Consider the following 17,637-nt stretch of genomic DNA (forward strand, 5'->3'; position numbering starts at 1 on the left):
TATTCCTCAATTGCAACTGGTATTGAGACAACCGAAAACAACCCACAACAAATCTGAGTAGTGTTGGGCTCGCATAAAACCAACAAATTTGAGTAGAGTAATATTGTCCAAGTAACTTTGATAGTTTGGGTACAATTCTAATCCAATAAATGAAAAGCAAAAAGTGAGAGAAAAGGGATAGTAGGAACCCTCATGTTACTGTTATCATAAACAACTCTAAACACCACTGAGTAACATACTTTTAATACACTCCTTTTTAACACATTTTTTTTATTTAAAATCCACGAGTCACATATTATTAAGACTCACATAGACTTCAACTAATATAAACAAGTGTGTTATGGCTGTACTGCTAACACTCCTATGAATGCTTATCATGGAGATACCAATAATCCAAAATGAAAACATCTTAGATTAAGATTTTTTTTACTTTTATTTCCAAGTTTTTTTTTTTTTTTTCAATTTCAACTCTTCATCATCACAAGAAGGGGGTTCCTTTTTTGGGGTTACTTTTTGATCTATCAGAATTACATGAACGACACTAGAATTCAAATTTAAGACTAACTTTCAGCACAAGACTGATTCTAATAATTTTTAAGAAGAAATTACTTTAATGTCCAGACACAATTTTAATGACTTGGACCGTTGAATTTTTAATATCAAGCAGATTTTGACTCGTGTATTGCGGCTAATATTCATTTTCTATATAATTTTAGTTTAAATACCAAACAAACTTCACTTCACTTCACCGGTTGTTAATACTACTTTTCATCAACAAAATTCTAGAAAGATGCGAAATTCCATTTCACAGTTTTGCAATGGTCACCAAAATATTACTTCAAAGCCACTAGTTACATCATTGCTTACCAAAATTTTATTTCACAGCATTTCACACTTGTAATTTTTTTTTTTGTTTTCCTTCATTGCTAACCGAAAGTTTTTGTTTTAGTTGATGATTATATGGGTATTGAATTGTTAGAGGCTCATTTAGAAAATTCCTCTTTTGAAGGCATGTACTAAAATTAATGGTAGAGAACGATGTTTGCCCCCACTTTCTTTAATTTGTCAAGTGCAGACAATTTCGCTCTATTGAACTGTTATTGTTACAGTTTGTTTGTTTAATTTAACAGCTGGATTATGTACAGATATGTTTTGGTGTAGTCTTTATTGAAAAATGCTCTCTGAAGTGAAAATGTCTATACAGTGCAAAGTACACTAGATTCTCCCTTTTGTCTTAATTGTATGAACCAAGTTTCAACCTTAAGCTAAATAAACATTTTAAGTCAAATGCTTTTGTACAAATACCAGAAGAAATTAGTTTCAGCAAATATATTTTCATTTCAAGTCAATGAGTATGTCCATCAATTTCTTTTGTTTTACAGTCCAGACATCAAACTGACATAAAGTAAAAAAGAAAAAAAAAATCACTTCTTGCATAAGAAGATTCTTAAAGTGAATTGGAAGATTGTATCTAATATAACAATGCGACATTTCTTATTTCAGCATAAAATTATATTGATATTCTACACTTAGCACAAAATTTTAAAGTATTTTTTTAATTAGTTGACAACATAAAATTCTTTATAATATATCAAATTTAAACTCTTAGTAATATATTTCACAGTTATATTGATGTTTTACACTTAAACCCAAAATAACTAGGGTCAATTAATCTGGCTTGGAAACTAGTACATATTTAGATAATACGGGAGCTGAGAAGGAAAAAGTTAGCCACAGGCTTCAAATTTAATTTGAAGTTAATCTTATGGTATGAGTTTAATTTCTGTACCATATATCTCATTATATTTGACTGCATTTTTACAAAATGTACTAAAATTTCTCCTCCAAAAGCAATTAAAAAACACTAGCTCAGGGGATTGGGAACCTAAGCTCAAGTATTTCACTGCATTGATTGCTATAGTCTTGCAAACACAAGAAAAATAGAAAACAACAAAGGAAAAGAACAAAACGTTGCAACTAAAAAGGCAGTTCAGAAATCAAACTAAATTTACAGTATCTGTCAGGTAACGTAGGATGCAACCTAGTCCTGCTTTCTCTGTCAATTTTTCATGAATCCGAAGGAAATGATCACATGTAGGACGATCTCCAGTAGCTAAGCCTCTATATAAGTACCTATGGCAAATACAAAACTCTTAGGACAGAAAATGATGGTGTAAGAATACCATTAGTTATCTACAATAGTTACTATAATATTGTTAAATACCATTAGTTATCAGCGATAGTAAATATAATATTGTTAAAAAAGACTCATTCAATGTCCATTTTGACTCTATTAAAAATCTAAAAAGTACAGAGGAAAGTGATGTCAAGGTGAAGAATTTTAGACCTATCTGATTGGGCGCAAGAGTGAATAAGATCATAAAAGCTTATTCATGCTGGGGTTGACCACAATTCAAGGAGACTATTGCAGCTCTATTGCTATCAGACTGTAGAGGATATTAGGTACAAGAAAGAGACAGATTTAGTTTTTAAGTTGGACTTTCACCTTTGTAGTTATGGTTAATGGTTGACCGAGAAGCTAGAAATTGGTTTCAAGGAAGGTGGTCTGTGACTGGGTTGACCTTACATTGCCCTTTATGTTCACTGTAGTAATGAAAGACTTCAGGCATTAATTAATGAAAGGTTGGAAGTGAGTTTCAGTAAGGTCTTTTGGTGGAACCAATGGCATCCTTGTGGAGTTTGCAGACGACATAGATACTATTTTTTTCTTCTAGAAGACAGATTTTCAGAGATGTCCTATCACTAGAAGTTTAAACTTTAAAGATCTATATAGTCCTTTCTCCTGATGATTGCATCATGTGCTTCAAATGTTTTGAAGCAAACAACCAACACCTTTTGTGTAATGAGGTAGCTCGGAAACTGTAGTGAGCTGGTAGGAGATTGCTGGCTACGGTGACCTAATTTTGAAGTTGTTTACTCTATACTTATTAGACAGGTTCTGGGAACAGAAAATTAAGTTCCCCAGTTTTTTGTTAAAAAATAATAATATATCAGGTCTGAGACACTGGGCGCTACTAGAAGCTCTAAAAAAACACTTCTTGAGGCATTCGGTATTTGTGTCCTAGGATGGGCATGAAAGAACCCTTCTAACTCTTGAAGTATGCAGACTAGTGATTTGGTATATGGTTTAAAAGATTGAGGTTGTAATTCATGTTTTGCAGCATGTAGATACCTGAGGAGAATAGCCGCAGCATGCTGATCTAAAATGAGAAAATTTTACAAGTTTGTAAGGTTGATATTAACTACATGAATATTTCTAACTGAAATCTTATAAAATCACAAATGAATATGCAAGAATAATATGGGAGTGTGCCTCAATGAGGGTTGACAAAAGAACTATTGTGCAAGAGACAATGATGTTGAATAGATACACAACCCAGTTGTTCCTAAGCAGATCCTTCATGTTGACAAATGATCAATGAGGGATCATATATTTGTGACTTTTAACATATAAACCTTATGCATAGCCAATGAAAAAGAATACTAGTTATAAAATCTACTCTAATATAATTTGTGGTTGCATCAATAAAATACAGGTTGTAGTTGGAACAGATGATCTAAAATATAATTGTCATTTTTGATTGATAGATTAGATCCGAGTGTACATTCATTTGCAAGTTTATTTCCCTGTTTTTGACATCTAACAATTGTCTCACACTGCACATAGTGAATTTGAGACATCCGATATATAACTTGTCCCCAAGTACTCTTGAGAGGGGAACATGACGGAAGGGGCACATAAATTTCATTTATCAAGTTGAACCATCGAATATAAACAGCATGTTTAGATATAAGTTTAGAAGTACTTTTTGAGAGTCTCTCTACAGAAAATAGTTTATTTTTTTTGCAATAGAGAAATTTTCAAAAGCACTTAGAACTTGCACCCAAACAGACTCATAATCAATGTATTAACAAGAGGTAAGTACTTGAGAGATTCCAAAGCATGCTACTACATGCTATTGTAGGATAATTTTCTCAAAAACTGAGTGTGCCCAGATAAGATCCTGTAACCTAGCTATATTATGAGTTGATTTATCAATTGTAATTGAAGCATGTGGGGAAAAATAAAGTAGGACAGAACTGAAAGGGATACAAAAGAGGTGGGCTAGTTTTATTATGGACAAGTAATTACTAATAGAAATTCTAGAATTCACCAAAAGAAACAAGGAAAATTCTTGGAATAATATTCATAAATGAAAATATAAGTAGCATCTTGATTCACACATAGCAGGCCATTATAGCCATATAAAATTAACCAGAAAGTAAACAATTTTCTCTAATTTTCCTATTCTATACATCATCCCATATGACTGTAATTCTTTCAAAAATAACTAGAAGTTATATATAAAAAAACAACAAAATCCATGATAATTTATGCTATGAAAATTATATGAAATTTCCTTTGTTTAAATAACTTGTATCAATATTAGAAAGTTTCTAAAACAGAGGAGTGCTAACAACACACTCCTTCTAACACACTATTATTTGTTAAAATTTATTGAAAAATGTAAAATCAAGAGAGAAACTGAAAATTGCCAAATGGGACTTACAAAAATTTGTAATTTCCAATAAATTTCAGTCAATAGCAGAGTATAATCAAAAGAGTGTGTTACCAACATTTCTCAATAAAATATTAGGATAAAAACATGTCACAGGTATTCTAGAACAAAATAAGGTTGAATACAGAATTGTGACAGCAGGGAAGATCAACACTTCCTTTTCCTTCCAAATTTTATAACCATTATTTTCCCCACACTATATAAACATCCCTTAGAATGCTATTCACATCTATGTTATGATTTCATCAACATATTATCATTACATTTCTGAAAAATTTACAAACGAATCACTTATGTTTATTACATCTTCATATTCCAATTTTTTGCTTTAATTGTTCCAGTGCAGCACATATCATGTTAGGTAGAATGCAGACCAAAGTCACGAAACTACAATGACCATTAACTATAAACCTCAGACTGTTACATCATCCAATCAAATTTGCATTTTAAGAGAATGAGAAGCTAGTCAAATTAAAAATGACATGTAAAATTGAATTCAAACAAAATACTTCACCACTCACTTCATTAGGATATCATAGTACTCAGGATCCAAGGAAGAAAGCATCCCATCCACATCTTTTATAGCCATTATAGCTCTATGCACCACAAGCCATTGTGCCGCCTGCCAAAAGAACAATGATAATCAAGGTTTATCTAAAATATGTCATGTTTTCAAATTTTCAACAAATTACAAAACTTCAATTACAATTATACATGTATCAAAAAGAACAGTCTTTGCTAGTTAAGCTTAGCTTTAAAAGGGGGAAAAACACTGTTTTTGTAACACAACAACCGAAATCAAATCTAAGCAAAGATATTTAAGCATCAAAACTCTAAAATATAGAAAGAAAAATTGAAGAAAAAAAAAGATATATGAAAAATATGTTGTTAAGAAATTAGAAAACTTCATTTGAATAGCACCAGGCCTCCTGAGTAACAAAATAGGAAAACCCTAGTCTTTAATGCTCACTGAAAATAGCTTATTCATGATAATAATATCAAATTACATTGGTACCACCTATTAGTTCTTCGAAATTCACTTGATACCCTATCTGCTTTTCTTACATTAACCTCCCTTAATTATTTGAAATACATTACACTATCATATATTGCCCAAGAAACACGTTACACCGTGTATTCTTGTAAAGAGGGATTACTGTGAAGTTAAAAGGGCAGGTGTATTGTGTGAATATCAAAAAAATCACAAGGACGTTAGAGTAATTTGCTCTATGTTCAATTTGGATAAAAAGTTTATTCAGGTAAACTTAACAGAGAGAAAAAGAAGAAGGAAAAATGAAATAAGTATCTCTTAAACTAAAATTAATTTATACATAAGTTAATTTATTGAAGTTTTCTCGTTCAAAATCTTATTTTTAACTTACACAAGCTAGTTTTAGCTCATGAGAAAAACTTATTTGGATTTTTCTTCCTAATTCTTTTTTTCTCCTAAAAATGCTTCCACAAACATGCCCAAATGTACAATAATAAAATAAGAAGGAAAAATAAGATAAGTAGCCCAATAGGGCAAAAGCAAAATATAAACATAAACACAAAATAACAGTGAAGCATAAAAATTTTCTTTTTCAAAAAAAAAAAAAAAGAAAAACAAGCAATTGGAGAAAACCTTGCAACGCTCATCTCCAACAATGATGGCATATGTGCCTTCAAGGGCGGTTTTAAGCGCTTCGATGGGTTTATACCTAAAAAATTGCAAATTTGAAAGGTGTTTAGAAGAATGGCAATAACAATAGCAATTGATGTGAATAAAGAGAGAAGAAAAGGGGTTACTGTTTGAGTAAGGTTTCGATCTTGCGAGATTTGTGTTCAATTCTGGTAATAATGGCATTTGTGTTATCTGCTTCTTCTGCTCCCGCCATTGATCAATTCCTTTCTTTTCGTTTCCACCAAACAACAACAACTGAAGCTTCAGATCTCAGTCTCCGAACGGTGCAGTACGTTACCTCATTAAGTGGGTCCCTTTTATTTTTATTTTATTCATTAAGTGGGTGCTATTAATTAATTAATAAATAATAATGCATGTTTATTAAAAAAAAAATTGTAAATAGTAAATCATAGATTTTATCTTTTCAACAAGATAAGAAATCTATTTACTCCAATAGTAAAGTTATGTAGACTTATTTCGTTCAACAGCTTATATTCTATATCAAATTTCAACAATCTAATAATTGAATTTAAAGTTCTTAATGTATATATTAAGTCTGTAAATTTTTAAAAAATTTAAAAATTATTTGATATTTTATTTCATTAATTTAAATTAACGGATAATTATAAAATCATTTTATACATTGATTTGAATTAATGAAATGAAGTATTAAATAATTTTTAAATTTTTTAAAAATTTGCAAATTTGATCTATGTATTAAGAATTTTAAATTCAATGGTTGAATGTTTAAAACTTGATGTAAAATATGAGTTATTCAACGAAATAAGTCTATATAAACTTACCTAAATGAGATTATCTATCAATTAGAATTAATGAAACGAAGTATCAAATGATTTTTAATTTTTTTTAAAATTTACAAATTTATTCTGTACATTAATAACTTTAAGTTTAATAATTAGATCGATAAAATTTGATATAAAACATGACTTATATAGAATAAACGAATCTCTCTTTATATACACATATATATAAAATAAACTAAATAATAGTAAAATTAAAAACTAAATAAAAAGTAACATATAATTATAAATTTTAATTTTATTAATTTATTATAAAAGCAAAATAGAACTATAGAAGAGATACAATATTTTTAAAACTTTTCTAAAGTAGTAAAGGTTGACATAACCACTTATCCAAATGTTCAAACTTTAACTAAAAGAGTATAAAATAACAACTAAAACTTAAAAGGATGGCTTTCAAAGGTCATACATAAGTTTTAAATTTTAATATCAAAGAATAACTAAAAACATTAACATAAGTATAGACTCACTGTGTAATACTAAAATCCTATTCACCTCCTATCAAAACAAGGTTTCCAAAACAGTACCAAGTTGATCTCATCAAAAAATCACATTCAATTTAAACACAAACCAAAACAATACCAAGTTGATCCTCATCAACAAATAACATTCAATTTAAACACAAACAAAACAAACAAGGAGAGAGAACATGCTATAATTTTGGGAGAGCATGCTAAAATATCTCATCCACTTTCTTCTCTTATAAAGCAAGCCACCTCGAGGGTTTTTCTTCCATAATGTCAGGGCCATCCAATAAGACCCTTATTCCAATTATTTACTATTAAGCCATTTCTTAAGGACTATAAATTAGGATCACACATATTGACCCATATTTACAAGCATGGTGACACCAGAAAATATCCTATCAACAGCTTTCAGTGATAGAATCATATGCTCAAGTGTGCAATGAAATCAAGGGGATAAACCAATGTGACAACTAACCATTAATTTTTATCAAGTATTGATCAATGGTTCAATGTGTTTACCCTGTTGTGCAGGAATTGGGTTTGGCAAATGAGATTGCCATGTTGGTGAAGCATTATAGGATGTTGCAAAAATTACAAGGATTGGAACTGAGTGAAGAAACCAAGAAGCTGAGGCTTTTTTTTGACATATCCAGCTTCTCCAAAGGCATCATATCTCCAATTGACACAAGGATTTCTCCAATTTGCTGAACTTGGTCAATGACATGGGCAACATTGCCATCAAAGTTGTTCCTAGAGAGGTCTAGGTACTCCACTTTGGAGCAGTTGTAGAGGGGTGCGGAGAAGTCACCAGGGATGAAATTGAAGCTGAAGTCAAGGTTTGTGAGGTCACAAATGAAGGGTGGTATTGTGAGGGTGATGTTGAAGTGGGAGAGAGTGAAGGCAGTAATTGAGCCAGTGGTGCATGTGATCTTTAGCAAAGAACAGTGAGAGAGGAAAGAAGGGTTCTGCAAGTATTACTTTATGTTTAACAAAACTACACATTCTTGATCATACATCTGAGATTGTGAGGTTGGTGGAAAGGATTGCTATTTGGGCTCAATTATGGTTGGTACTTGGTATTGACTATTGACTAAAGAGCACCAAATTCTTCAATCTAGTTCCCAGATTGCTTTACATATGATCTCAACCAAACAACCAATTTCAAAAGACTAATAAAAAATAGTCAAATACATCCCCAAAACAACATTAATAACATCCTACAATACTTTTTCTTCCTAGATATTAAAAATGAAAGAATATATATAATTCCAGCTATGATTTCATCTTCATCTATTGTTTCACTTGACTTCATTAATTTCCAGCGCGTTAAGTAGCTATGTATAAAAATGTACAATCCAGACCATGAAACCATTTCCAAGACTCAAATAGCATACTTCCCAGTTCCCATTTCCAACAAAGCAATTAAGATCAACAACATAGAAATCATAAATTTACAAATTACAATAGAGCAATTGAGATCAGTAAAATTTACAACTAACAATTTAGAAATTACAAATTTACAATATACTGAATTCTGATGAACAGAGCAATTAAGATTAATAAAATATAGGGAACTTTTACTAACCAGGTTGTGTAGGAACAGAAGCTTAGGGTTGTGGCTGGCTATGTAGTGTGAGAACACAGAAATGTGACCACTGCAATGGATTGAATTAAAAAGTATAAAACATAGGATCAGATTATGAACCTCTTATCTCTCTCTCAAAACCCATTAACAGAATTATTGGTAATGGATTGGGATTTGGGAATATCTCTCTCTCTTAACTTCCTAAAAAATCATCTCCCTCTCCATCAAATCCTTCAATCAAAAAGAAATCATTCTTTCTCTTATTTACCTAAAAACTTGACAAAATTTTTTATAACATTAAATTTTTTAAAAAAATTACTTCGAAAATAATTAATTTAATATTAAACAAGTCCTCCTATTTTATTTTAAAAATTTTGTTTCTTTTGCTCACAAATTCACATTTTCCTTTTTCTAAAATTTCTATTAAACTGTATTTTTAATTAGTTCAATTAAAATTTTTTATTTTTAATTTTTTTATAAAGTAATTAAATTCTCAAATCATTGTATTTAGAAAAATTGTTAGCAAGTATATATTATACCATTCAAGCGATTGTTACTAACTACTCACAGCACATCACACATTGATGTATTATAACGTGAAATATATAAGATTTAATTATTTTAATGTAACCAATAACATATTAATTATTTTTGTTATCATTAGTATAAAAAATATTTCTTTATTATTTATTGTTAATGGACTAATTTCTTTGATATTATATATAAAGAGATTGAGAGAGAGGATTATCTATTTTTCTAAACTTTCGTTCATATTCCGTTGTTTTGGATATTATTTATAAGACTCCGATGTATTTGACATTGAGTACATGAATTTGAACACATTGCCATGTAAATCTTGGAAAGCAAATTGATTATTAAACTATGTCAGAGATCTTCCGAAAACTTTGTAGTAGTTTTTGTCACGACATCCTATTCTCTTTCATTATTTTTTATTAATATTTTTTAACATGTAATATTGAAAGGATAACACTCGTGCAAATATATCACGAGCCACAGTAATAGAGTGCCGATATATATCATAAAAATTCAGTAAAAACACAAGAAAATAAAGGCATAACTTACAACTAGGATAATTTAACAGCAAAAGCATAACATACAGCCAAGTAAGCCTCGTACTTTGTATTCTATTAAGTTAAAAAAGCATATACAAATAAGAAAATATTCGCGGCATCATAAATAGAGCAAAAGCAAACAATTCCATATTGGGTTAAGCATCCAATTCCATATTTGTTGTAGGTAATATTCTGCTGCAGAGGCAGGAGAGGGTACATTTTCCTTATTTTTGGTTTATAGTTTGATATTTCCTGTATTGTTTGTAACCATTGATGGGAATAAGTAGAAGTTTGCTGCACTCGTCATATTTATTTTTTAATTTGTGTATTTTGTATATGAAACTTTTATAATTTATAGTATGAATATTAACAGCAAATCAACTCTGTATTTTCAATTTTATGCAATATATTTTTGTTGAATATTGGCTCCCTCCTATGTTACTTATCAACATGAATGCACAGGATAGCTTTTCTGCAAACCTTTTTAACAAGAATAGTAATCAAATCAGTCAAAGAAACTAGCTCCTAAACACATTCAAGCCACAACACCTAATGATCATTCATGATCCCATGCTTATTAGGTGTTTGGAAATATTTTAGATAATCCTAGGCCAAAAATTAAAAAATAAAAAAAAAAAGTAAATTGCATCATATATCTGTTAGAGGCTAGTGCCATCAATTTATCTATGTGGCTGACTCACCTAATGGCACATGGATGCAATGTTTGCTGTAAACCATGAATGTAAACGAATACCAAATATTGGTGATGAATCTGTTTAGAGATATATAAAAAATTCCTCAGTCCCTGTATCTAATTGCTTAAGCTTTTAGGATAGTTGATTCTTAACATAATATTAAAGTTGTGACCAAGTGGTCAAGAGTAGCTAGAATTCACAAAATGACCAACACAATTCAATATATAATATAATAATGTGAATAAAATTGAATAAGTTCCAAAATCATTTCTAATTATTCTCCACTGTAATGCCATTTCACTATCAACTTTATTTTATTTGAAATTCATTAAATTAAATTATCCCTAATTCTTTGATTATAAAAACTGTCTTATATATTCTCAATTATAGGCCTTTCTTCTTTAGGTAATTATACTTTGAAAAAACTTTATGAGCGAGACATAAAGATACATAATTATACATCATTAAAAGACATATACTTTTGGTACTCCAGTAACCTTCCAGCAGAAAAGAAGCATTTTGCAGATCCCACTCAGTCAAATGAAGTAGTTTTCCAGAGGCCAAAAAGAGAAAGTGAGATTCACAACCAATTGAACACAAACAACGCTATGCATTCAATGAAAGGTCGTCAATTCATTTAAACAAAAATACCAATTGACCTTGTAAATCTCATATCCAGTTTTAATAAATTGGATTCTACTACATAGAGATGCAACTGGATCAGCTGATCAAACTTTTGCCACTCTTATATGCAGAATAAATGAAACAGAACTAAAAAAACAAATGAATCAAGGCCAGTCATTCATTTCATTTTCATTATCTAACCATTATCAAATCCATTACTGTGACGAACTTCAATTTCTCAATTATCAATAAGTACAAAGACAATAAGTACGTACATAGCAAAACTGTTGTTAACTTGCACCAAGTAATTAATAGAAGATTCACTTTTATCAATTAATTAATGGAAAAAGAAGCACAAAGTTGTGGGATACTCTAATTAAATTATGAGATTAAATTAATGGAAAAAGCTTTCACCTACCATTTCACATACAGGATGAGTTTCAAAATCTACATCCACATTCATAGTCTTATACACAAACTTCATGACAATCTTTTAATTTCTACATAGTAAGTGGATAAAAATATAGTAAAATCAACATGTAAAAATCTATATCAAGATTCATGTAATTATTTCTGATGTGATTTTAACAGACTCTGAATTTGAGGACAGAGGGTCTCCTAAAAGAGAATTATTTCTCACGCATAACCCACAACAAACAGTAAAGCAATAACAGAATTGTAACAAATTGTTTCCGGAAGCTGCTGAATCATTTGTTTTTCCTTTATATTTATAAAACATAAAATCTGACCACTTCTTTAATTAAAAAATACACATTTGGTATATCACTTGCACCAAACAACTTTACTCTCGCAGAGGAACCTAGTTCAACATTACAAAATGCATCAAAATATTTATCACAGAAATGAACACACTTAGTTCATTCAAGAATTAACAAGTCTAAAACAGAAATGCTACCCCCTGTATAATATGTTACTTGACATTCAAAGTTTGTTCTTGTTGAGACTCACAAAACAGAACAAGTTTCTGTAAACTTATTTGGATGGAAAGAAAATGTGAAGGGGGAATTTCCATGAGCAAATTGCACAATGTTTATCTCTTAGCTCACATGGATAACTAACAATACCCATGTAGAAACAACCAAACTGCATCACATAAACGATATGAACATTTATACATAGAACTAATTTACTTTTTGTGTTCACTCATTACAAACTTCAAATTCAATATCCAACTCACTCATAAAGCACAAAGAATCAACTTTCGTTTTCTTCTTGAAGGATCAATTGATACAAAAATATAACACAAGCACATCATTACCCTTTCACGTTCCAACTCTTAAAATTAAAAAACAAAAGCAACACAAAAAGAAACTCTCCCAAATTTAGAAGCCATGATCATTTTGTAATTCGACAAGGTTCATCTACCTCATTATTGTCCCAGTATAGAATGATAGAAAAAGCCAACTAATAAGAGTAGAAACTGATTTGATTGAAAATTTTCACCCTTGGGTTTTGGGCCCCTTCATAGGCCCAGATCAAGGTTTTCCATTTAATCTCATATAATATATTTGATTTTCCTTTATATTTAGTAATTTGAGCAAATAAAACATCATTTTCTTCTCGTCCTTTAATTAAAAAATACAACAAAATGCAACCAACCACTCCAACAAATACAATGACAATCAAGGTGTCGTGGCCGGCGAAGAAGGAAAGTAAAATACCTAAACCACTCCAACAAATACAATGACATAGAATTTCCAAATAACTAGTCCCAGATTTCCCGATTTCATAATCGAAACGCATAATTAGGAGGTGTCGTGGCCGGCGAAGAATGAAAGTAAAATACCTAACAGAGCGAGAATACCTAACAGGGAAGGAGGTGTCGTGGCCGGTGAGGGAGTCTCGAATGTCTGCCACGGCGAGGGAGTGGCGCTGTGTTGTTAAATTTCGGAGGGAAGAATGAATGTTTAGCCCACTGTTGAGTTAGCTGGGTTGGGCTTGGTCTCTGATAATGGGTTTAGGAGCCCAAACGTGGAAAAAAACCTATAAGCCCAATCCATGGCAACTTTATTCCGTCAATATTAAATTAAAAAATTATAAAAATTATAACTCAAATCATAATAAAATCTCTATAGTATTTATAAAAATATTATATTTTTTATTATTTTTTTTTTAAATTAATGTATCAACAAAGGGAACTTTATATCAACAAGTGAAAAGGAAACTTAAAATTTTGTCGCGCATAGAGTTTTTTATTTTTCTAAATTTTATTACCTTAATTTCTAATTACACTTTTTCTTATTTTTTGACATTTTTTTAAGTACTTATGCGTGATGCATATATGTATTATTTTTTAATGTACGTGTTCATAATTTATTTAATCAAAATATCTAAAATTATTAATATTTATTAAATATATTAGTATTATATTTAATTCTTAAATCAATTTTAAATTTTATTTATATCTATTATAAAAAAGATACTAAGATTATGTAACTATTTTTGGTCTCCACTTTTTAGTGGACCATTATATTCTTTAGATATAAAAAAAATTATATTCTCTCTAAATAACTACATACAATCTTCTAATATTCTATCTACCTATCATTATTAGTGGCACAAAGTGATTCAACCCTTCTTATATTTATAAAAATATTTAATTTTTAATATTATCACCCAGACATAACTTCTCATCAACAAATGAATCATCCAAATGAGAATAATAATTACAATAGCAGTAGTAATATTTTATTGTTCTTCGTAACAAGGATGTAAAATACACAATTTCCCCTTAATTTTCACTTTTGAATGCATTTTCACCATAATTTGTAATGAAAACTTGTTATAAATTTCTTATTTGCTTGGCAAGACAAATATTTAAAAGACATCACTTTCACATATCATAAATACACAAGCAAAAAGACAACAGTAACACCATTCATATTAAATAGCATCCAACCAAAGAGACATCACACCGATGCTCTTTAAGTAGTCCACACACCAATTACGACACACAACACAAACCCATAAATATAGTAAGTCGGGAACAACTCGAATACAAATATTTGTTTCCCACATGCAAGCTACAAAGTTACCTCGAACTCTCACGGGTAGTGAAAATTATCTTCATCTGATCATAACCCACAAAGGATTTAAACATGACAAGGATACGAAAACCAAGAAACAAGTTTGGTCCCATATCAGCGTGCACTTATTTTTTGGATCCTTATGTGGAATAACCAACTAGCCTTCTCATTCAAAATGGTTCACTTATGTTTAGGGGTGTTCAAAAAACTACATTAAACTAAACTATTGTAAAAACTAAACTAAATTAGACTATAAAAAACTAAACTAATTTTGATAAAAGTTAAATTAAACTATATTTTAAGTTTAGTTTCAAAAACGAAACTATTATAAAAAGTAGTTTAGTACACTTTAGTTATAAAAAAATTTATAATTAGGAAATGTTATAAATAATTAATTAAAACTAAACTAATAAATAACTAAATTGGATTAAACTAGAAAAAACCAAATTATTCTTATAAAAAATTGAACTAAAATAAATTTTAAGAATGAATGATTTTTGGACACAATTATGAGTTATAGACGGAAAATAGTTGTTTGATATGAATTGAAATCATAACAGGGGGTATATGACTTACTACCCAGATCGTGCGGTTTGATGTAATGAGCCCTGAAGTGAATAAAATGTTATTTTCAGCAATTGGGTTGAACAGATACTAAGAATAAGAATTCAAACTATTACATATAAGAGTAAGGATGATGTTTATAACTTCCCTCAATGTGTAAAGCTGATGAAATTGAAGCATTGAAAAATAACAAAATTACTAGTTTACTAATACTTAGATTAACAACTTGTTACATGGAAACTTTAATTACAAGACGGGAGGCACTGAGGTAACTTCATTTTTAATCAGCTTTAAAACATTTTAGGAAACCATTTCATTCAGAAGCTCAAGCTAATGCATGAAACAATTCACAGCATTTTTTCATCACCAGTCAATTTTATGTTTAACTTTTCAAGAACTTACTCAAACTAAAATGAGTAGATTTCAAGTAGTAATAACCAATAGAAGTCATATAGTTCCTCGCAAAAAGAAAATAAATAAATAAAAAAAAGAGAATAATTGACCATTAATCTGGTCTGCCAATTTGACAGCCAAATAAATTTGACAATTATGAGACCATAGAACAATCCTAAATAACTAGTGCAGAATACAAAGCAGAAAAGTTATCGGCCATCTAAGAATACAGTCATTTGCAATAGTTCAATAAAATATACAAAAAATGTTATTGCTTTACAGAGTTAATGAGGAAAAGAAAGCGATGCATTCAGGAATAGAAAGAATTATATGCCTTGAAACCCTGAAACTCATTACCGGTGACACAATAGAAAATAAATAAATATAAATAAAAAGGTAAACTCAACAAAACAAAGGATAATTGCTTAAAACCATGTCCACAATATATTCATGCATCATCTCAAGCACCGACAAATTAGCTTTGAGTAACTTACCAAAGGCAGAAAAAGATAAATCATGGATGTATTGCTGTTATGTGATGAATGAACCAATTAATTCACTGTGTCTTTGTTTAGTTCACTGTTGAAGTCATATAAAGTCAAACCATTTGAAACTCTATAGGTTGATTAAACGTGATTAAGATATAAAATAAAAATCAAGAAAAAAAAGAGTGTAATATATATAATAGGAATTTTGACAATAACAAATGCATCCTCTATTTCTTGCCACCATACAACATGGACAGAGGAATAAGCATAATAAATGGAAACATAAGAAGAATACACACAAAGAGAACCAACAAAACACAATTCAACAGAACAGCAACACAACAAAAAAGAACAAAATGGAACATGCAACATGTGTTGAGCACTGTCTTTATTAGGGGAATAATTCATTTATTTTCAAAACTGTCTCGGGTATACAACAAAAATAATGATTATTTATTCCAAAACAGGTTACTAAATTGTGTGTGAAATTAGAGTAAAAGTGACATACTTGGATGATATTAAGACATGGTCTTATATCAGTATTTAGTCATTCCAAAAGTCAACCACAAGATCATACTCGTGGAGTATAAAAGTGTCTGTTTCCAACATGTCTATAAATTATATGTCTATAAGTTATATGTATATGAGCAGTGCTATGCTCTAAAATAGTGATGCGTCATAGGTTAAAACAGTGATGAAACTACAAAAATTGAACAAATCATAATAAGGTTTAAAAATTACCAAAAATAAAAAATGCACCCAGCAGATTCTCTTTCCAATACCATCTCACTATCCTGTATACACAAACCAACAACATATACTTTGCACCACTCCACTTACAAAAAAATAAAAGACATACACCAAAACAAAAATAAGGGCTTAATTGAAAGTGCAAGAAGAAGCATAATTTATTTAACCCAAAATTCATCCATACATTTAAAAAAAAAAAACTAAATTCACTCAAATATCCAATAACCAAAAGAAAAAAAAAACTCAAATAATCAGCACGAGACAAAGTTATGCAGTTAACTAGCAGCTTATCCAGCCCCCTATCTAACATCACTAGCAAAATGTTCACCTCATCTCAAAAACCCAAACCACAACAATTTCTAGAGGTGCAAATTATCAAAATTTTTTAAAATGTGTTATGTATAGGATTATCTGCGGAACTAAAGCGAACGTCAATTGCAAGAAGGGGAACGACAAACTTACCGAGGGATCAAAGGTCTTGAAGATATTGAGGGATGTAGGAGTTTTCCTTGACGAACAATTGGAGAGGCTGTGCCACCAAGATGAAGAGTGCTTCGAGGAGGTGGTTGGCGTTGTTCTACAACGATAACAAGCGGAACTGACGAGAGGATTAGGGATTAGTAACGGTGGCTGTTTGGTGAACGTGATTCGTTTTTCAATTTCTTTTTTACGGTATGTTTATAATATACGTTTTATAAATAATATTATAAATTATTATATAACGTCAGAAACTTTTTAAATAATATAAATAGAAATATAAATTATTAATAATTATATTAATTTTTATTTGCTAAAAATTTATTTTCATTCTTTAATTTTTTTCTTAAGTTTAATTTCATAATTCTTATTTTAAAAGGTATTAATTAATTTTTTATTTGATATAATTT

General features: G+C 29.9%; 1 protein-coding gene across 16 annotated transcripts; it reads right to left on the bottom strand.

Annotated features, from left to right (window-relative positions):
* Positions 1-1,771: 1,771 nt before the first annotated feature.
* LOC114915580 (actin-related protein 2/3 complex subunit 5A) lies at positions 1,772-17,411 on the bottom strand. 16 transcript variants are annotated; one of them, XM_083070651.1, is made up of 8 exons: positions 17,213-17,410; positions 15,132-15,163; positions 13,316-13,512; positions 9,117-9,186; positions 6,369-6,557; positions 6,205-6,280; positions 5,102-5,202; positions 1,772-2,133 (listed from the first exon to the last, which is right to left on the bottom strand). In XM_083070651.1, exons 5-8 carry the CDS (start codon positions 6,455-6,457, stop codon positions 1,998-2,000), a joined length of 402 nt encoding a protein of 133 aa, XP_082926777.1. In that variant the 5' UTR covers positions 6,458-6,557; positions 9,117-9,186; positions 13,316-13,512; positions 15,132-15,163; positions 17,213-17,410; the 3' UTR covers positions 1,772-1,997. The 16 variants fall into 16 exon arrangements, with proteins under 16 accessions (XP_082926777.1, XP_082926787.1, XP_082926783.1 ...); XM_083070661.1 differs by lacking the exon at positions 15,132-15,163 and having other exon boundaries at positions 6,369-6,471; positions 13,334-13,512; positions 17,213-17,411; XM_083070657.1 differs by lacking the exon at positions 15,132-15,163 and having other exon boundaries at positions 6,369-6,498; positions 13,334-13,512; positions 17,213-17,411.
* Between the last annotated feature and the right edge of the window lie 226 nt (positions 17,412-17,637).

Source organism: Cajanus cajan, chromosome 3 (assembly GCF_000230855.2).
Source record: "Cajanus cajan strain Asha chromosome 3, NIPB_CcT2T_4, whole genome shotgun sequence".
Taxonomy (NCBI): domain Eukaryota; kingdom Viridiplantae; phylum Streptophyta; class Magnoliopsida; order Fabales; family Fabaceae; genus Cajanus; species Cajanus cajan.

Bases quoted from the DNA above. Each gene is read 5' to 3' on its own strand.
- LOC114915580 (XM_083070664.1), bottom strand. From the start codon at position 6,457: ATGGCGGGAGCAGAAGAAGCAGATAACACAAATGCCATTATTACCAGA. The intron at 5,203-6,204 runs GTTTTCTCCAAT...TTCTTTTGGCAG, and splicing joins TTGGAGATGAGCGTTGCAAG to GCGGCACAATGGCTTGTGGT. The intron at 2,134-5,101 runs GTGAGTGGTGAA...TATTTGCCATAG, and splicing joins TACTATGATATCCTAATGAA to GTACTTATATAGAGGCTTAG.